This window comes from Gymnoscopelus microlampas (genome assembly GCF_963454915.1).
Source record: "Gymnoscopelus microlampas genome assembly, chromosome: 6".
Lineage (NCBI taxonomy): Eukaryota > Metazoa > Chordata > Actinopteri > Myctophiformes > Myctophidae > Gymnoscopelus > Gymnoscopelus microlampas.
The window spans coordinates 21,795,185-21,817,638 of NC_139943.1; the positions used below are offsets into that span (position 1 = coordinate 21,795,185).

General features: G+C 42.0%; 2 protein-coding genes across 2 annotated transcripts in view; one reads left to right on the plus strand and one right to left on the minus strand.

The window, feature by feature from the left end:
* The window catches only part of cftr (CF transmembrane conductance regulator), a 50,087-nt gene extending 32,339 nt beyond the window's left edge, over positions 1–17,748 (minus strand). Inside the window, exons 1-8 of the mRNA XM_084059000.1 lie at positions 17,219–17,748; positions 15,791–15,901; positions 13,000–13,111; positions 9,373–9,588; positions 8,080–8,169; positions 4,813–4,976; positions 3,264–3,389; positions 2,171–2,417 (exon numbers count right to left, since the gene is read on the minus strand). Of these exons, the coding sequence (XP_083915126.1) occupies positions 2,171–2,417; positions 3,264–3,389; positions 4,813–4,976; positions 8,080–8,169; positions 9,373–9,588; positions 13,000–13,111; positions 15,791–15,901; positions 17,219–17,271 (1,119 nt within the window). The 5' untranslated portion in view covers positions 17,272–17,748. The remainder of the gene's footprint in view (positions 1–2,170; positions 2,418–3,263; positions 3,390–4,812; positions 4,977–8,079; positions 8,170–9,372; positions 9,589–12,999; positions 13,112–15,790; positions 15,902–17,218) is intronic.
* A 4,390-nt stretch (positions 17,749–22,138) lies between these two features.
* The window catches only part of asz1 (ankyrin repeat, SAM and basic leucine zipper domain containing 1), a gene marked incomplete at both ends in the record, with an annotated part of 31,274 nt that continues 30,958 nt past the window's right edge, over positions 22,139–22,454 (plus strand). The window contains one exon of the mRNA XM_084059485.1: positions 22,139–22,234. Coding sequence (XP_083915611.1) covers positions 22,139–22,234 — 96 coding nt within the window. The remainder of the gene's footprint in view (positions 22,235–22,454) is intronic.

A 22,454-nucleotide genomic window follows, 5' to 3' on the forward strand; every position in this document is an offset into this window, starting at 1 on the left:
AATGTGAGTGTGAGAGACACACACACACACACACACACACACACACACACACACACACAACTGGAGTCCTTGGCATGTGTATTTACTAGGATCCCTTTAATCGGTAAAGTAAGATAAATGTACAGTCATTTGTCTTGGTGTCTCTTTGCAGGGACATGCTAGGTGAAAGGTCAACATGTACATACACACGTGTTTAAGTTCTTTGTGAATGTGTTTTTGTACTGTATGTTGATGTGTGCGTGTGGTTACGTGTGTGTGTGTGTGTGTGTGTGTGTGTGTGTGTGTGTGTGTGTGTGTGTGTGTGTGTGTGTGTGTGTGTGTGTGTGTGTGTGTGTGTGTGTGTGTGTGTGTGTGTGTGTCTGTGTGTGTGTCTGTGTGTGTGTGTGTGTACACACCTGTACTTATGCACCCTAAATGTATGTGTTTGCCATTTTCTACCCATCTTTAGGCTGTATTCCAAAAACATGTGAGGTTACATAACCCCGGTGGCCAGTGACATAACCTGATGACTGAACCAGACAGTGACTAACATGTCTTTAGCCCCACTCTCTATTTCTTCTCTGACATAACTCTGTACATGCCATAGCTGTATGTATTTCTCAACGGGCTGAAAATTAAGGCCCGGCCCTAGCCGGTCCCGAACAATTACCATACTTTTAGGCCCGAAAACCTGAAAAACCCAAAAGGGTGTCATTACATGCTTAATGTCCTCAAAGGCACGCATCCAACAAGCTTTGACCTTCCGTTCCAGAGATAATGGCCAAAACATCTTGAAAACGTCCACTTTCGCCGATTTTCTATTGAGGTTTGGCTATTGTCGCTCATTCTTCTTTATTAACAGTTAGGAAGGTCGGACGGCGACAAACTAGATACCTGAGTAAAGTTCACTTTGACTGCATCCAACACATCTACTGCCATTTCCGTTGGCCTTACCATTAGGCCGCAAGGGGCAGCTGAACCGAAAACGTCGGGTCGGGTAGGGTCATGTTCTGGCAGAATTTTCCAGTATGTATACATAACTATTGGTAAATTTCTCATCAATGCTGGGAGTTGTTTTCGTGGAATTCATTCACCCCCAAAATATATAGTTTCTAACTGGTGTTTGTGTCACGAGAACATCCACCAGGGTTTCCAAAATCTTCATTGAACATAAAATATAAATATCGCCGCCACCGTGGCCAGTTTTGAAAAAATAATTATTAATATAATTCATTATTATTATTATTATTTGGATTTTAATTATCACAACATAATACATAGTTTACAAGCATTAAAATCATATAAATAAATTAAATGATGAGCATAAATTGAGCACACATTTTCTGAGTTTCTCTCCTGAGTACGGGTATTCTCGGATACACTTGGGAATTAAAAAAATTGTAAACAGACCCGGGATCCGAGGTACCAATCCGATTCCAGACCCATGTGACAATAATAAGACAGGGACCCGAACTTGTAGGGCTGTGGATATTAGTAAGCATACATGTAGTGACTGTCAATGGAGAGAGCGTTGGAGCAAAGTGGTGGAACAACTTAGTGACACATTGCGGGCAGGTTGGCTTCCTTGGCATCATGAAGTAAACATGACAGTAACAAAACAGAACACTACGTATTAAAAGCAGATCACTTGTCCGTCCTCCTGACTACTTTCTGTCCTTTTTGGCAAGCGACAGTTGATTTGCTTTAGGAAACTATAAACACAGGAACAGTGCATTGCATCTGTGATGTATTGGAAAGCAGTGCTGCGCTACCATAACGCGGTGTAATGATCAGTTGGGTCACTTGGGTGGTTCACTGCACAGTGTGCACACGCACACACTGTAATCTGTGTATCACACTATGGCCGATTAATTCAACATTTGGCCGGAGAAACTGAATCTTACCGGTTATGGTGACCAGACAAAAAAATCCTGAAATCCACACAGAACGCAAATATTACGGAGCTATGAAGCGACACAATTGTTATTCGGAAATCGGAACAACGTTAGTTTTTCACCAAAAAGATAACTATCAACGATATCAATCAACTATATGAACAGTTTGGAACAAAATAGTTGCTACAGCATCTTCGGATTGTTTATTCGTTGTGTGAAAAGTATTAATAATGTAATAATAACAACACTAATCCCAAGAACTGGTACACACTCCCCACTCCAAATGGACCACCCACCTCAATCTTCTTGACCAAGGCCAGGGTGTCATACCACATCTGGATGGATCCGGGCAGCTGGCGGGTGAGCGTCATGCGGAGCACCATGCAGTAGGAGGCCGTGGTGAAGATACGGCGCAGGATGATGCCCTTACTGAGCGCGTGTGGCACGATGGCCGACACAATGACCAGGATGGCGGAGAAGAAGTAGGAGGCACTGTAGAAGTAACGCAGAGAACCAATCTTCCTGGTGTGAGTCATCTCGTCCCTGAGGAAATAAGGACCAGTTAGAACATAACAGAACAGAACTGGTCAAAATGATCTCCAGAGTACAAGCACAGATTATATTTTTGCAACACGATGTTGATATGAGGTCATCTTGCTACTCTTGCGCCAAGTGTGTTAGTAGTAGTAACCTATGTACAAACATTGGGTCATCTTAAAATCGTCTCATATAACTGTGGTCCAAAAATAAACAAATTGTCCCGGCGATATTGTCAGGGAGGTGGCTGTGTATCATTTACGATAGTCACTCATATTTGATACAGTCTGTTTCTGGCGAAAACTTTACTAATTCGGCGGCAGTATCAACAGCGATTTCTCGCCGTCAGTTGATGCTTCATATCCATATGAGTCAAACCGCCAGGATCATCATTTATTTCTGGAACACAGCTCTTATTTGACGTGATATTAAACACGTCTATGGGAATTCTGAACGGGCAAAAAAAAGTGACCCAGGTAGGATTACGTCAGACTCCTAAAAGAATACCTTCAGGAGGCTGCAATTCAAAACTGGCCCCGGTAAAAGTCATAACCTCAAACTGTTTACTGTACTGTACATATTTTTTGTTTTTCTTACCTTTAAACTGTTTATATGATGTTCTGCATAGTAGTGTATATCTGTCTGTCATTTATTGTCTTATGAATTGAGTACGTGAGGACCCCAATTGAATCAAGTCGAAAGGCTTCTTTGGGCTTTTCATCCTTTTTCGTTGACCTTGTATTTTTAACTGTACTACCATGTGCTTTTTTTCTCTACAAACTTCTAAATAAAGTATTCAATCAATCAATCAATCAATCAGACTTCGGGGCTCTATTTGGAACAGTGTCTTACTGTCTGATGTTCCTGATGATGAGTTCCATGACCTCCTCCCAGCCATAGGCCTTCACTGAGTGGATGTTCTCCACGATCTCTGAGGTCAGGGCCAGGCGGCGACTGATCATACCTGCTCGCTTGGCTCTGGAGGGGGTGGGGGTGGAGATCCAGTTAATAAAACATACAGTACACACAAGGATGCATGCCTGCACCCAAACATTTATGTACAAACACGGATGATAAGGCTGTCTTCCCATGACGGATCTTTCGTGCAGCTGTAACCACGTTCCACCTGGCATCCCTATTCATTATATGACGAAGTACAGGGCTTAAGTGGTTAAGGCCCTTGTATACAGAGACCAATTGAAAAAAACAGACGACAGAACAAATGCTTCTTTATGACCTCTGGCGACGGTGCATCACTTTTTCAATGCAACCCTGTTTGATTCCTGCGCATTTGCGGAATCGTTGTGGAAAAAAACCCATTGACCAATAAAAACATTGAAACAGACTATGTGTGCAAGCGCCTTTAGTTGCTTGAAAGATACTTGAAACTATGCTGCAATTGAGTTGCATAGTGTTAAACCCTAGCATCCGTATTGGGAAAAGCTTTCGCTGTAAATAGCAGAAAAACATGTGCCGCGCTCAGGAAAAAAACATCTTGGTGGACACGGGGCCTTAATAAAACTAATTGATTACATTTTGGGGACAAGATTCAATTTAGTTTATACGCGGGGACACCTGGGACACATGGGACACATGTGGTTAAATTAGCACTATTTAACCAGTCTTAAACCCTCTAGAACTGGACTTGAGTTGCAACTGTACTTTAATGGATTTTTTCCATCTGCACTAAATCTCTTTGCCAAAAATAGCCAATCTACAAGCTAACAACAGTGCAACTGTTGGCGAATGTTATGGATAATGGGGTTCAAGTGGTTAATGAGCTGTGGTGGCTTTGAAACCAGCTGGTTGTTCATTGGAATATCCCTGTGGCTTTGTTGACATTTCTCGGGGACACAAAGCGTGCCGTTGTCTCTAGCAGGAGATACTAAGAGATATCAAGACAAACTGTAGACACGTCAGACAGGAGCCGGGGGAAGATCTTCGATAAAACGACCACAGGCTACTGCAGGAATGTAAATGTGGGCATTCAGGGAATGGAAATGAGTGTGTGTGTGTGTGTGTGTGTGTGTGTGTGTGTGTGTGTGTGTGTGTGTGTGTGTGTGTGTGTGTGTGTGTGTGTGTGTGTGTGTGTGTGTGTGTGTGTGTGTGTGTGTGTGTGTGTGTGTGTGATCTGTATCCTGAAATACTTGTTGTTGAGTTGTTGAGGGGGGGTTAATGTAATGTACATCATACATAAAGTGCTTTGGTTAAAGGCTCTATATAAAGGTACCACCATTTACCAATTACCACTGTGTGTGTGTGTGTGTGTGTGTGTGTGTGTGTGTGTGTGTGTGTGTGTGTGTGTGTGTGTGTGTGTGTGTGTGTGTGTGTGTGTGTGTGTGTGTGTGTGTGTGTGTGTGTGTGTGTGTGTGTGTGTGTGTGTGTGTGTGTGTGTGTGTACCTGTGTGGTCCCATCTTCTGTGCGAGGCAGGCTTGCACAATGCCCAGCAGGGTGAGAGCAGCCAGAGCGCAGAAGCCATTCACTTCAATCAGCTCCCAGATCAGCCCTGTACACAGGATACACTGCAGGGGTGTGATCCAAACAAAGTGGGCCAGACCCAGGCTCTGTAACACAAACACACACACACACACACACACACACACAACAAAGAATACTTTACATATTTACTTATTTTGCCTTTTTAATGTTTCTCCCAATGTACTGACAGTACAGATTCCCTGTGTATTAAAGTCCCTTGTCACTGCTAACTCCTAAAGCCAGTCCTCAGGAGAGCAGAAACAACCATGTGTCTTCTTCGATACATGTGACGTCTTTCCACCTTACTGTGAGGAGTTTCACTGGGAGGGCGTAATGTCTGTGGAGGTATACGCTATTCCTCCACACGCCACTAAACAGGCGCAATGACTAACCACTAGGAGTCGCTAGTGCAGAGATCGACCACTTCGCACAGCTTCTCACCCAGAAGCATGGCCAATTATGTTTGTTGGAACGCAAAGATTATTTTACTTTTACTCCCTATAAGTTCACATACATTTGTCACAAATGCTGTGATTGAACATCTTTGTTTGCGTTCACATTTAACAAGAAATTCTTGAACACACACACACACACACACACACACACACACACACACACACACACACACACACACACACACACACACACACACACACACACACACTATTATGAGAAAATCACAGGCAAGGTGCATTGCAGTAATCGCACCAAGCCATATTCAAGTCAGGTGATAATTACTTCAGAGCAGGTCACAGAGTGTATCGACATTCTGCGCTTCAACGAGACCTACGGTACCACTGTGGAGACGTAGACTCACCCACCAGCCTGCGTGTCACATGCACGCACTCACACACACACACACACACACACACACACACACACACACACACACACACACACACACACACACACACACACACACACACACACACACACACACACACACACATGCAGTGCAGTGCAGATGTCTAGTGTCAGAATCTAAGCTCAATAAAGTTACTTTATTTTATTTATTTATATTTATGGGTTGATGGGTTTGGTTTAGTTCTTCACCTTAGCAATGTGTCCACCAAAGCGTTTTTCCCCAGCTTAAAATGCAAGGTTCTCTCCTAAAAACTGCTTCCAAACAGGTGCCCATATAAAAACGGCACACGTGAAGCGCATAGCCGCTCAGCGCCTCGTCATGCTGCTGGCGTTTCCACAATATCGCTCCCATTGAAAACGATTCAAAACATACGCTGCGCTCAAGAAATATAATGCCTCGCGTACACAGCCCCTTACTCTCACCTGTAACTCTCCTGTGTTTCACTCTCTCATTGTTGTTGACCTGCTGGCCCAACATAACCCTAATAATGAACCTAACCTTCCTAAACATTCTGAAAACAAATCCTAAAACTAGCCCTAACCCTAAAACAAACGCTAACCACACCTTCAAGGTGTCAGAGATGATCATAAATGCTTTCTACTCTGCTACAACCCAGAGTACCTGTCAGGGAGCATGACAATGGTATGGACACAGCTCTTCCCAGGATCTATATGACTGTTGCAGAAGGTGGTGAGGTTGGCTGAGCGCACCACAGGGAGCTGCAGGACAGTGCGAGAGCAGGTGCTTAAAGGGTTAGTTCAGATTTTTTGAGCATTTTCTGTAGGAAATACTTACCATTAATGTAGTGGTTGCAAAGGTATTAATTGATTGCCCGAGTCCCGTGGTCAGAGTTATGGTCCGTTTCTGATAAATATGAAGTAGTTCCGGTAGATTAGTCGATTTGGTGGGGGCCGCTCATTAAAAATGAATAAATTAAAAAAACTAACGTCATTTGTATTGTTGGCCCATTTCTACCATATAGAGTAAGTTTCGTTCAATTTCGACCCCTCTGTCACATGGTACTAATGTTTGTGTCCAGAATCACTGCGCCGTGGCAGCCTACTCACGCACAAAATATATGACACAAAAAATAGTACCCTGTGACAGAGGGGTCGAAATTGAACGAAACTTGCTCTATATGGTAGAAATAGGTCAACAATACAAATTACGCTATTTTTTTAAATTTATTTGTTTTTAATGAGCGGCCCCCACCAAATCTACTAATCTACCGGAACTACATTCATATTTATCAGAAACGGACCATAACTCTGACCACGGGACTCGGGCAATCAATTAATACCTTTGCAACCACTACATTAATGGTAAGTATTTCCTACAGAAAATACTCAAAAAATCTGAACTAACCCTTTAATAAGCAAATTATTATGAAGGACAAACATCATCCTACCAACGGACTGTGTGTGATGATGCGTAATGGTAAGCAATGGAGATGCTTCACAGCCCAAGGTTCAAAGCTTAGAAACTGAGCTTTTTTCCCCTGCAGTTGTCAGAGCTGCATGACGGTTAAAAAACTAAAAGAAGTAACGAAATGAAATGACAAGTGACTATTCTTTCTGATGTACGGTATACACAGTATGTGTGCCTATTCAGGATATTTTATAGCAACACTGCTGCTCAAAGATATTGTGAGACCCTAGCCCTAACTTGTATTTCTATCAAGTATTATCCTTGTTGTTTTGTTCGCACAGTTCTGTGGACCAGGTCCAACCATTTACAACCCTTCTTCCTTTGATTCTTGACCTCCCTCACCCTGCTACCCCTAAACTTAACAACTAAATGCTTAGTTCAAACCTCAATTTCTTTCACTAATTGTAACTGTAATTAGAAATAAATATGTTTTATAATCATGAAAATGTATTCCCTGGTTGAAGCGGAGCCCAACTCACAGATTACAAAACAAGGAGTTGAATAATTACACTGAAGCCAATGAGGGAATGAATTTCCCCATTGGCCCCACTTGGAATGATGTCTATTTCCCCCAATGGAGTCTTTACAAGTCCACAGATGGGTATGAAGTGTTCTGCAACTTCTGCTCTGAATTGTTATCCATTTTTAGAACAAATATTATCAAGTGTATTATCCATTTGTCAAGGAAGAATCCAAATGATCTAAATCACCATTGTTTAACAAAATATTGCTTTAATTATTTTAAATTTGTACCAAAATAAGGAGAAAATAAAAGGCCACAGTTCTTGATTTCCACACATTTAAAAAAGCAAGATGCTAATCATTCATTTAGTATACATTTAAGCATTAACTAGACTCCAGTGGTCTATAGGTTGTGGATGTGAATTTTGTCTTACCTCATCCAGCTTGTTGAGGTGGGCTGACATCAGACTGACCAGCTGACCAGTGCTGATCTTATCCAGGACACGGCTCGACAGTTTCAGGGTCTGATAAGAACAAAGGTCCCCTGATCAGTCATAATTCAAGGTATGGAGTATGAAGTCAAGACTTTTTTTTTTTTCATTTCTTTGATCATTTAAAACATTTTTGAACTTTTACTCAAGTACATTTTGAATTCTGGATTTTACTTGCAACAGAGTATTTCTATATTGCAGTATTGATACTTTTACTTAAGTAAAAAATGTGAGTACTTTTTCCACCACTGGTGACAACCACGTCTCCTCCGATACACATGGAGTCACCAGCCGCTTGTCTTCACCCGACAGTGAGGACTTTCACCGGGAGGCTGTAACATGTGCAGAAGAACACACTATCCCTCCCAAGAGAGAGAGCTCACACACTCACATTCACACGCCGATGGCAGAGGAAACCATGCAAGGTGCCAACCTGCTCACTGGGAGCAGTGTCTTGCTCAAGGGCACTTCCACACTAACTCAAGGGTAGCCGGGAATCGAACCGGGAACCTTCCGTTTAACCAAGCAGCTCTACCTCCTGAGCCACTGCCACCCCTATCCACAGGGAAATACTGCGGCTGGAATAAAATTGTTGTTTGTGCCTTTAATTTATTTTTATAGTATAGTATACAAACAACCCCAAGCATCTTTACACACGTTTTAAGAAACCTGCAGTGGTGGAAAGAGTACTCAAATGTTTTACTTATGTAAATGTATCAATACTGCAATGTAGAAGTACTCTGTTACAAGTAAAAGTCCGGAATTCAAAATTTACTTGAGTAAAAGTACAAAAGTATTGGTATGAAAATGTACTTAAAGTACCAAAAGTAAAAGTACTAAAATGTTTGAAAATAGCCTAGGTATAAAATAGGGCTAAAGTGGTTAATGTATGTTTTATAACGTAATCATTTATATCTACAGTAGTAACTAGTAACTAAAATGTTCAAATAATTAGTGGACCAAAAGTACAATATTTGCCTCTGGGATGTAGTGGAGTAGAAGTCAAAGTATAGACAATTGGAAATACTCTAGTAAAGTAAAAGTACCTCAAAATTGTACTAAAGTACAGTACTTGAGTAAATGTACTTAGTTACTTTACACCACTGGAAACCTGAAACATAGATATATAACACACGCACACGCACACGCACACGCACGCGCACGCGCACGCACACGCACACGCACACGCACACGCACACGCACACGCACACACGCACGCCCTCTATCCTCACCTACCTTCTTGTATATGAGGCTGAAGAGTGCGATGCGGATCTGCATGCCCAGGTGGTGCAGGCCAAACAGGGCCGGCTGCAGCAGCAGGAGGCGAGCGATGAAGAGCAGGCAGAGCCCGAAGGCCAGCCAGTAGCCCTGCTCCCGCTCCGGAGCGTGGAACGGGTCAAAGGACGCAATGATCCGACCCAGCAGCTGAGGCTGGACCGCCTTGGAAGCCTCCTGGACACATGATGTGTGTGTGTGTGTGTGTGTGGTGAGAGAGAGAGAGTGTGAGAAATACTCATAAATCACATGCCCCTGGTTATCGCCAGTGGTGGAAAAAGAACTAAAATGTTTTACTTAAGTAAAAGTATCGATACTGCAATGTAGAAATACTCTGTTACAAGTACAAGTCGGGAATTCAAAATTGACTTGGTAAAAGTACAAAAGTATTGGTATCAAAATGTACTCAAAGTACCAAAAGTATAGTTATCATTATACAGAAAGTCCTATTTCAAGTTTTCAAATGTATAAACATCTTTTGAAAATAGCAGAATGAGTCACGGTGCGACGCATTGTGATTACTGTCAATCACTGTACAGTCCCAGTGTTTCATGTCCATTCTGTCCTTCTTATCCGTACCATCATCAAAATGTACAAAAGCTGACAATAACCTTGAGTGAAGATTACAGGTCTATCTGATTGATAAGATGTGTGACAACATCATAACCCATGCTACTGTATTTTACCATAGGCCCCCAACCACGTATTCTTAAATATAGAAAATATAACTGTTTTGGATTTCTTAATGTACTGAAGGAATAGTGTGGTAAAGTGTAGAATTCCAATTATTAAGACTCAAGACTTTTATTTAAACACTACTATTTACCTCAACCCCCTCCTTGCTTCACAAATGGGCATTCCTGTAACCATGGCAACCCCCCCCCCCCCCCCCCCACTGTACCGGGTTACGTAATAGCTGCTGTCAGCTCCCTGTCGCTGGGACAGATATCGACACACTGGTGCCACATGCCTGGGGTGTATGTGCAACATGGTGACTCTATAGGTCCACTACACTGTGGCAAGTCTGCTAATTCACTAGTAATTACAGTACCATGTACAGTATGTACAGGCCTGGTGATTGTTGCGTGTGTCTCAAGAAAAGCGGTTACTGTACATGTGGGGATTTTTAAGAAGGAGAGAAACTAAATGTCTGCACCTGCCACGCAATCTGCAGAATCCTAGAATTCTAGAAGCCATTCTGCGCACAGTATATCTCACCAGTGAGAAAGGGCATTTGAAAACATTACAGCTTCCATTGGCTTATCCTAAAACACCTGCAAAGTGGCAGGTGAAAGCAATTTAAACTAATTTGACAGGTGTCTGCCGTTACAATCCCTAGTGTGTAAGACTACCATGTTTAGTTACTGTAAGTACCGTATATGAAATGCCACCTTTTTGATTTGTCAATCACACTCATAATGTTCCTGATCAGGGTTGGATCACTAGTAGACAAAGAAATATGGGTCAATTTGGACTACTGTAGGGTGCTTGTTTTTTATGTTACAGTACCTCTCATATCATAACTTTACCAGCCAGCTTCATAGGTCATATTCTATGCAATGACGAGGGTCAGATGAATCCTTCAGTCACAGCAAATTAAAACTATACTAGATACTGCTTAGTATTGAAACATTGTCATGTTGATATTGACATAAAGCCACTGTGACTATGAGGGCCTCTTTGTTGGCGGCTATTAATCCTGCCTGGCTCAACTAAACCTTCAAAACAACTATGAAGCACGATCGCTTGATTCTTGTTTGTTGAGGCATAAAATAAAATCCCTGTGGCATTATTATTATTTTTTTTACAAGGAGATGAAACCTGAAACGTAAACCTGGACTTGCAAGTGAAACTTAAAACAACCCTGACATAGCAAATTGTATTTGTAAATGCATTTTAGTTCCAGATACGAATTGATCAATTTCATACTGCTGAGTGTGAAGACACGGAAAAGCAGATCCAATGTTATAATCTTTCACTGGCATCTTTTCACAATAAACATCCCACATAAATGCATTTTTTGACAAAGACTATTAAACTCAATTTTTATTTGTGACAACATTTCTGGCAACTAAGATGTTGGAACGTGCAGCGGTACTTCCGTATAGACAAAAGCTGTAATGACAACGATGCTACAAGAAACTATTAAAATGAATATTACACAGTACGACTTGAAGTAAGGTAATACAAGACAAGAGTCTAAAAGCTTGCTAGCAGCCCCTAAAAGCCATGCTACTCCTTCCACCCACCCGTTTTTGGCTGAATGGTGCTAGAGGAAAGACCATGGAGTCACTAGGATCAGTAGGGTTCTGCAATCTATCTTTTATTTAGATTATGCTATATCTTGTGTGCTAAGTTGTGTGGTGCTAGAGAAAGGTTATGGGGTCACTAAAATGTGTAGGGTTCTTCCTCCAAAGAGCGTGAATGCACTTGGCAAGTTTCATGGCAAATCCGCCCTTCAGATTTTTAGATTGTGTGCAAGTGGACATTTTGGCCTAATGGTGGTACTACAGGAAAGAGGGTCACAAAAAACAGCAGGGGCCATCCTAGGGCCCCCACGAGTTCAAAACTTTTAATCTGTGTCTGATCGGATCAGATTTGGATTTTGCATAGTTCAAAACCAAAACAATTTATTAGATCAATTGATTTAATATCTATAACAAAATAAGCAGAAATCAACCTTCAAAAGTAATATTGTGGACAACGCAGTATCTCACAATGCACGCCGACTCAAATGGTATGCAAATATAGCTGAGCCTTTTTATTTCTTCTTTTTTTAAATTTTAATTCTATTTACATTTTAAGCAACCAAAAATATGATTCATCATTGTAACCACATGAACCCTAGCGTCACTACTCTGGGCACTTTAAAAAAAACGCTCTTTGGGCGTTTGCAATTGACATACAACAAAGTACATAGCGCTTAAGTGGTTAAGGAAAGTCTCTAAATTGCTATACTGTCACTATGTTGTTCTTCATATCCACTACGTGGAGATAGGTAGGAACCACTACAAAAAAACACTTACATCAGTATCTGGTAATCTTGAAAAGTCTGAATCTGGATCAAGGTGATCGTATCCTGAATTGCTTTGAAATACCGGGACAAAATTTGGCTGGATTGTCTGATCCTGGATCACAGAATATAGGATTTAAAAATCTGAACCGATCAGATAGGGATTAAAAGTTTTGAACTTGTGGGCTGGGGAGCTAACCTGACACTCAGCCTGAATTTTCATTTCGTTTCACTCCATTATTCAGTCTGAAAGCCCTCTCAGTGCAGCCGTTTTCTGAGATGGGGGCGTGGCCAAAGTTGGACTCATTGGCGATTGGTTCATACTGGATTATCCCGATCCCGATTCGTCGTACAGATTTTCAACCGAGAAACACCCGCCTTCAACAGCGTCACCAGACCCTGAATGCGAGGCTAGCGATTCAGGGGGTGGAGCCAGGCTACTGGGGAGCATGAAGGTGCACAGCATATTCCATGGCTATCCAGCCAGTAGTTAACAAGATATGTTGTTTGGAACCAAAGTGGTGGACGGACAAACCAATGGACTGCTACTAGGGGAGCAAAAAAGAAAAACTTACCCCAAAATAAAGGAGGACTCCAAAGAAGAGGAAGGGCCAGAGGAAACAGCGGGAAAGTGCTCGCATCAGCCTGGGCTTGGCTTTAGCCGATGCCACCTCGCGGTCCCATTCTCTAAACAGGGAGACAGTTTATGTTCCATTAGGACCCATTAGACATACAGTAAACCAGACAATCTCAACACTGCAGGTTCAACATTTACGCTCATGTTTCATGTTTACCTGATGCTCTTATCTAGAATTGACTTACAATGAGCACAAAGGCAGGACAAGATTAAATACCTTGATCGCCAATATTAACAAATCAAACAGTAGCAACGACCAGAACTGTCAAATCTGCAGTATCCCTCACCCTCACTATAGATGTTATAAAACGTGTACCTAAAACGAAGTGAAGCTGGACAGCAAAGTTACTGTTTTCTTTCTCTCCCCAAAAACAAAAGGGATAATAATTAATGTTCAACGCAAGTAGAGAAGGAAGCTGCAACAGCATTTGATTGAGTGCCAGTTGGTAAATAGTTACAGTAAAGTGAGCCCATTGTTACGGTTAGGTCATTTATAACCTGGGAGATTTAGCTGACTGGTCCAACACCGTGGACAGCAGGGACCTTCAGCCACGATGGGAACGGCTGGGGAGAGGGAGTCAACGTGAGAGTGAGTAATAGGAAGTAAAGATATGGTTGTGTGAACAAGGAGAGGGGAGGAAAGAGAGGGAAAAATAAAGAGAGTGAATGATGGAGAGAGCAAAGCGGAGAGAGAGAAAAGAGATGGGATGAGATAATGGAGGGATGAGATAATGGAGATGGATAAAGAAAAGAGAAAGAAAAAAATCAGAAGGGAGAGTTTCTGAGACAGAAAGAGAGAGAAATGGAAAGATTGATGGAGAGACAATACAAAGGTGAGAAATACGGTGTGTGTGTGTGTGCATTTTGTGTATTTGCGAGACAGAGAGAACAAACAGACTAAACGGTAGATGACCAAACACGACCCCGGTAAAGTTCAAATTCCCAGCAGCCCTCTGTGTTTGCGCGATCAAAATAAAACAACATCACACCACACGCCACTGCCCCTGCTCATCTATCACCCTGTGGGCATCAGGCCCTCTCAAAGGTCGCGTTTTAACGCCCATTCACAGGACTGTTGGCACTCCAGGCCATGACGCGGCCCCTAGCTCAGCCCAATAAGGGCCGCAGCAGCAGAGCCTGCATGGGGCACCACAGTGTTTGCGTTGTTCCGGAGGGCAAAAACACGGGTGGCATTTAACGGGTGGCCAGAAAGCTTTCACTTCTCTTTTTTTTCCTGAAGGAGAATAAGAAGAAAAAGCTTTCAAAGGTGTGACATTTACCCAGTACTAAAAGAAGGACGGGAGTGAGAATGGAAAGAGAATTGGGGGAGTTAAAGCCAGACAAAAGAGAGAGAAGGGTAACCGGAAAAGAGAGGAACAGAGAGAGACGAACAGGGAAAGAAAGAGGGGAGACAAAAGAGGAGAGACAAAGAGAGGGAGAGAGAAGTGAGTTGTGTCAGTGAGAAAAGCAAGAGAGGGAGACCATGTGGGTGAGAGAAAAACAAGTGAGAGAGAAACAGTCAACAGTAGAGGCAGAGAGACAGATAAACAGAGAGGGCGTGCGAGAGAGAAAGAGGGAGTGAGACAGAGACAGGCTAAGCTTGTCCCCCATAGTACAGTTGCCTTGGGTGTTTGTTTGGGCCACACAGACCAGGGTTAAGTCTGGCCACCTTTAAATGCCATCCCATATTTTAGGTGAAGAGTGTGTATTACCTCTCTGATCGGCATGCTGCTACAGTAAATATACCAAAAGGGCAGTGACTCAATATCTACACAGCACAACCAAGTAGTTAAATGTTCATTTAACTACTTAAGCCCTAAAGTATATACTTTGTTGTACGAGGAATAGCGAAAATAGCTGATCTACAAGCTCACATGTTGCATTGAATATTTTAACATGACATGCCCAAAACTGGGACACCCGGTTGAAGTGGATTACTCTCAAAGAGCCAACTTTAACACTGACACAGCTGCAAACTGTACAATTGTGCAGTTGTTAGTGCACTGTACTTGTAACTGAATTATTAAAATGCCATCATAGATTATGTGATATACAGTATAACAGCACAATAAGATACAGTTATGGCTCCATAAACACACCCTCACCATTTAAGTCATTTTCTGAACTAGATGTAATTATGATGGTGTATTGTTTCATAACCAGTGACACACTGTGTTTGATTATTGACTTATTTGACTATTTTCATCTCTTTTACACAACAGCTAAACATACATTAATCATGTGAAACAATCAATATTAGCTGAGGGACATTAGAAAAATTTACATATCCTTGCAGCTAATGCCACATTTTACCACATAGCTATATCCAACACCATTTTAAGTTTATGCATTACATTGGTATTCAAACGTGCCATTCTCCAGATGAGAGAACAGGATTTGCACAAATGTTTTAATATCTTCGAGTAGTGTTCAGAGGTTTTTCATAAAGCACCATCCAAATCACAAGTTACACCATGTTATACTGATGTGCTTAAAACATTCTGGTGTGAGGGGGAAATCCCAATAACTGAAGTAGCCATAGCTGAATAGGCCATCGGAGAACCAGAAGGTCCCCGGTTTGACCCACGGCCAGCCTAGTCTGTGTCGAAGTGCCCCAAGACACAAAATGCTTCCTGGGCAAAATTTCAGGTATATGCAAATGCACAATGATAAGAAATATACCCCAAAGGCGTGGAGAAGAAACTATTATTATTAAATGGTCTACACACCTTTCAAGTCTTTCAGAGAGGTTGTCTGCAAGGTCAAAGGAGGGAGCCTTGTAGACATCAGCAAGTTCCAACTTCTTTGTGAAGCCCTTCCGGAGCAGTGGTGTTGTCCACCTGAAGAGAAAACGTATAATATATTCTGGGATTGATACGTCAATACGTCAGTATCCTAAATCGTCAGTGTCAATTTAACTTTGATATTTTAAAAATTGACCCGTAGAAGACTTCTACACAGAGTAAAATGAACACTCAGGATTTTAGTGTAGGTGGGTGTGGATTGCAGGCAGTAACAAGCACATAAAACATTTGGTCAAATTTGGATTTCTGTATTGCAGACATGAGATAAAGTGGACTTATGAGCCTGGTCTGCTAGGTTTTTGCTGGGGTTTTCAGTACCAGCTAGTTACTGTAACTCAAATGGCAGCTGCCAATCTCAAAGTCAAGGCTGGAGACCATGGCCAGTCGATGGGTAGCTATTTACTGTGTGGTGTTTCTGATATAAATACACGTTGTTCTATAATATCATTGTCCCAATGGTGCTAGCTGTGTTAGAAGGCCTCGTGTGTGAATGTGACAGAAAGTGTTTGAATGTCAGGGAGACAAAATACGTGTTTTGTCTTTGGTAAAGTTGGGAAATGCTTACCTGGCTTTAGCCTGTGCAAGCTTTATAGGCTATAGGCCTATGGCTTGTTTTGTTTCAAAATGCTGCATAATTTCCCCAGTAGCCTATATTTTAAAAATAAGAGATACGAGTTTATGTTCCACAATGCCATGTTTTCTCTTCACCCTACAGATAATAATCTGCATCTGCAGTGCAGACCACTGCTAACGTTCATGTTTTTTTGTTTTGTCGATTTGTTTTTACCTTAGAGTGACGTGTCTCCTATTTTGCAGAACAATGTTTCAACAGCACATATATAGGGCTTATTTTGAAGGCATGTTTACTATACCTGCGTATTTTTTTAAACTACAGAAGACGTCGGTGACCGTTTATAAAGATATCATCATGTGGGACACTCAGCAGCAAACTCAATTTGAGTCACTGTAGCTTCCTTTGGAAGCAAAACAGGACAAGGATAGTCTTTGGAATTGGCGGTCCTTACCGGGGGCGTTTTGTGTGCGATTCATTCTCACAATGAGTAGGCCTACATTCATTCATATAGACCGCATTAGTCATTGTCATCTTTTTAAATGTAGGAAATTAAAAGAAATAGGGGATATTAAACCCACGACCCATAAAAATAGACCTGCAACCCACAAATGGGTCCCGACCCACCGTTTGAGAAACAGTGGTCTAATAAAACAACCCGTGCCACCTGTATGCACGTCGTCCTCAAACAACCTCACCATTCTATTAAACCTACGTGCAACGTAGCAGCCTACCCAACGCCACCCAATATGCGTTCAAAAATGATAGGCAATATTTCTTACCAGAAGAAAAACTTGGAAAAGAAGTTCGCATCTTCCACCGGTGACTTCTGCATCCTAAGCGCGCCGCCGCCTTGGGTTCACCGCACCTGTGTGGAAGAAGAAGCCCTGTCCCTGTGCCGTGTCGCTCACATTTGGTGGCCCTGATGGCCCGTCCCGATCCCTGTCCCTTTCCCAGCACGGATGATGATGATGAGCACTGCGCGTTATTCTCCACCTTGAGCGATCGAGGCTCGTAAAGTGCGCGGTGATGTCACTGGTGGTGAAATGAATTAGCGCTGGTCTTTATATTTTCGCAAAGCCGAGGAAAAAGATCTGTCCTCCCCCCGACTTGTTCAGGGCGCACGACCTCGGCGAGTTGTCCAAACCCGAGTCTTCTTGTTCTTCTACCTCGGCTCACTGTGTGTTGTTGCGTCTTCTTGTCTGTCGCGACTGTGTGCGGCTGATGTGTGCGCTGTTTGGTGTGGTGACTGTGGTCCCTCCTGTCTGTCTTCTTGTCCTCTCTCCTCACAGTGTTGGTCAGACAGTGAGGGAGCGCACTACAATCCTTATGGGCACGCCAAACGTTCTGCCTACAGAACGCGTCATTTCCACACAAAGGGGTCGAGTGCTCGAGGCTCCGCAAAGAAATGACACAGGTAGCAATTATTGTGGCAACACACCGTACCCTTACAAACTAACAAACCAAACCGTGCAAGGTGTGTTGACTTTTGGAGTGAGAATGCATTGGGTAGCCTACAATATAATTCTTCCAAATCATTTAACTATTTTTTGTAAAGCCAAGGGCTAAGTGCATTCACTGGGATACATTAAACATATGATTAAAAATAACACTTTACAAGTCAAAATAGACAGGAAAACGCATTTTTTTTTTAAAACAACAAAGGCTTTGCTGGCTGGTGGTTTCCAATACACAGTCCAGAAGTGATAGATGTATGTAGCCTACATAATAAATATGATTTAATCATGATTACCACTTGAGGTGACAGACTATTTTCAAAGGGTAATTCCAAGGGCATGATTGCCACAATGTTGCAAGCATCAAAATGCTGCCCTAACCTTTCACAAAACAGCAGTTTAGTTCCAGGATGTCTGAATGAACTCAGAACTGTTTTTCTTTTCCTTTTTAATCAGTTTCAGCTTACATACAGTTTCAGGCAAGGGAACATCAAACGTTCAAGGCATTCCATAATGGAACAGAGATAAAATGTGGAGCAAAAAAAAGGAGGAAAAAAAGGAATAGATCGCATAATTCCACTGACTGTAAACAACCCTTAAAAAGTGTATATAGTCTAATCTTATAAAACCAATAAACACTATCAGTTCAACTAGTGTAGCTATAGCCTATAGACACTGTGACAAAAAAAGTGAAACATGTTTTGTGAAACATGAATAGTCAAATTATCATTCCTAATCAATGCCACTTGGTGAGGATGTACTGTACTGCCTGAAAGAGTTTGATAAGAATGGCTGTCCACTATAATTTATCCTATAGGACCACACAGCAAAATCCACTGTCATAATTTAACTTTAAAAAGTATGTAAAACATTTTACCTATAGAGTATTTGAGGCCTATAGTTGCTCAGCCAGTATGATCAATGTATGTGTTAAATATGAATAGTTTGTATGATTCCTATAGTTTATGTCTTGGAACCTGATAAAAATGTTTTATAATATATGAATATAGGGGTATGAATCACATGTTCTCTGACATACTCTGCAAGTCAGCTCTTTACTTCTAGAAATAAGTTATTATATGTGCTGCCATGCCAGATTTGAACGAATAACTTCAGAATAGAATGTCTCTGTAGTTCAAAACGTTTTTAGGACCTGATAATTACTGGATCTGTGGCTCAGGAGGTAGAGTGGCTGCCTTGGAATCGGAAGGTTCCCTGTATGGCAACTCCTGGCTTTGTGTCAAAGTGTCCTTGACCAAGACACTTGACCAAGGACTATTTTGTGTTGTCCTTTTTGCCTTAATGTCTTACTGTACCACGTGCTGTTTACATGTCTGACTAATAAGATAGAAGAAACCTAACCGCTCTCGATGAGCAGGGTGGCGCCTTGCATGGATGTCCCCGCCATCGGTGTGTGTGTGTGTGTGTGTGTGTGTGTGTGTGTGTGTGTTAATGTAATGTACATCATACATAAAGTGCTTTGGTTAAAGGCACTATAAAGGTACCACCATTTACCAATTACCACTGTGTTTATGGGTGTTTGTGTGTGCGTGTGTGGTATAATCCAGATTGGATTAGTTAAGGAGGCCTGTACCCCACCCACCACCACTGCCCTTATCCCACATAAGGTCTGTCTGTGTGTGTGTGTGTGTGTGTGTGTGTGTGTGTGTGTGTGTGCGTGCGTGCGTGCGTGCGTGCGTGCGTGCGTGCGTGCGTGCGTGTGTGTGTTAATGTAATGTACATCATATAAAGTGCTTTGGTTAAAGGCTATATAAAGGTACCACCATTTACCAATTACCACTGTGTTTATGTGTGTGTGTGTGTGTGTGTGTGTGTGTGTGTGTGTGTGTGTGTGTGTGTGTGTGTGTGTGTATGTGTTTATGGGTGTGTGTGTGTTTATGGGTGTGTGTGTGTGTGTGTGTGTGTGTGTGTGTGTGTGTGTGTGTGTGTGTGTGTGTGTGTGTGTGTGTGTGTGTGTGTGTGTGTGTGTGTGTGTGTGTGTGTGTGTGTGTTTCAACAAGTGAGCAGACTTTGCAGGGCCTAATTTTTCATGAGGCTGGTCTAGGCATAGGTTAGGGTTAAGAATAGAATTAGGGTTGAGGTAATTAGTGATGACAGTGGGACGGTGGGTGAACAATGAAGTATGGAGTCAAAATCACTCCTCAAAAGTTAATGATACTGAAAAAAGCAACAGAGGTTTAGCATACTGTCATAATGTCACAACTCATGTCACAACTCATGTAAACTCGAGGGACATGTGCAGTCACAAGGTCAATTGGATGTTCTCTTAAATGTTTCCCTGAAATAAATGAGCCCCTAATAATTTGCTTGTGTGGCACTACACGGCTAAATTAACGACGGTGAATGTCTTTCATTTGAGGTGTTTGTGGCAGGGTGGGGGCGGACAGCTGAGAAACCCAGTTTAGTAATTGGGTTTCTCATTTGGATGATGGCTGCAGTGAGATCCTTACAGAGTGAGGCAGTGAGCCTAAAACTTTACTAAGGGCCAGACATTTAAGTGCTTGCCAGCTGTGGCCAGATCCAAGTAATGTAGTCCACTTCCTTACCCGGCCTGAACACAGGGAAGAGTGACCTCTGTTGGCCTTTCATTAAAGCCATCCTGTGCATAATAGCGAAAATAGCTTATCTACAAACCCACGACGTGTCACAGCGTGATCACAATTTGGCATTGCCTATTTTTTATGTAACTTTATACTATGCATAGCCTATATTGCACAGCACAACCTAGCAAAACCTACTGTAGTGAACCAAAATGACTGTCATTATAATACCATGTGTCATTGTATAAGATTTGTATAAATGAAAGAATGTTGAAATGATACTATTTCTCATTTTGTGAATGCTCCAATGAAACTCCCTAAGAATTCCAAGGGGTCCCGAGAGACCCCCACTTTGGCAGTCACTAACCTCGGGCACTTGGAGGATTGAAGGTGAATGACAAAAATGCTTTGTTGCTCTAGATATAGGGACACCCCCCCTGCTAAAGCACCTCAATAACATGACTGCTTAAAAGAGATTGTGTAAGGGAAATTGGTCAGCAGCAAGATCCACATTTGATAAAAACAGTACCCCCATCATCACACATTCACAGACAGACACAAAGACTTCTGGTCAGAGGAGAAAGCCAGAGATGTTTTGTCAGACAGACAAACATCCAACATACAATATCGAGATATGAAAGGACAGTAGAGGATGGTAATGCTGTTGCTGTTTGTTGCTGGGGTGTAAAATAGAAAACAGCCAAATATTGCTATATATGGAAGACATTTTCCATTCTAAACTAGGAATATAGGCTATTATCTGGCAAACGATCTAAAGTGGCTTATTGAATACTTTATTAACAATTTGCAAAAATTGGGAATAATTGACATGTAGCCTAAACCAGTGGTTCTCAAACTTTTTCATGTCAAGGACCCCCAAATTGACACTTATTAGCCCGCGGACCCCCATTTGAAAAGATATACCAAGGTTTTTACGGCTCTAGCAGTGATTTTCAACCATTTTAATTTCAAGGACCCCCAGTTTGACATGCATTATAAGCTACGGACCCCCATTTAATGGCTTTTTTTAAATCTCTGGGACCCCAATATATATAGTAATGTCAATGTTTATTTAACTCAGAGAGAGTACAAATGGAACCAATGGTTGTGTACACTCTCTGAGTTACAGACCCATAAGGGTCCATTTTCCTAACTGGTATCTATCATTTAGCTGGGGACCCCCTGGAACTCCCTCAAGGACCCCTGGGAACCACTGGCCTAAACAACAGTCATTTATTTTGAATAATTCACATTACTTTTCATGAAACACCGCAGTGCATTCTCAACCAAAGAGTTAGGCTACAGTGGTTTCATCATAACCCATGCAGACTGCCTGTCAACCCTCCCCCCTCCCTCGCACACCTGCTATGGTAATTAATGTAAAAACAAAACCAGTTACACCGAAACCAGTAACCTATCGAATTCGGTGGCAAACGCGATATTGGTTCTGATTGCGTTTGCCAATACGTTTCAGTTGTTAGAGGTGAGAATCAAAAGACTACAAATACTTTTGAATAACACAATTTCTCAGCAATAATCTGATGCAACGACCTGAGTTTACAAGTTTTTGAGCCGGGGGAATTTGCCGAAATTGCGAAACAGCGACCTCTTGAGTCACCGAATTGCATAGGATCCAACTTAACTGTACCAAATTAGTGTACCAATTTTCCAAAGGATTTCCACGATGAGCAGCAGACTTGATCATGCGTTCCCCGGCGGAGATGAGAGCGACTACAGTGACGAGGAGTGGGATATTACAGTGTCAAAGTCTAAAACTCGTGTAAATAATGTTTCAATTATATTTTTATTATGTATCCAAAACCTCATGAAGATCGCGGCCCTGAACCCGAATTATTCTAGCAGTAGTTTAGCGTTATCTTACCTGCAGCATAACTGAAGTTGGCTTTAGTAACTGATATTCAATGCAAAGTGCATTCTACTGAGCCTGTACAACAATATTAGGCTGCGTGACTCAATTAGTATTGGAGTTTAGGTTATGC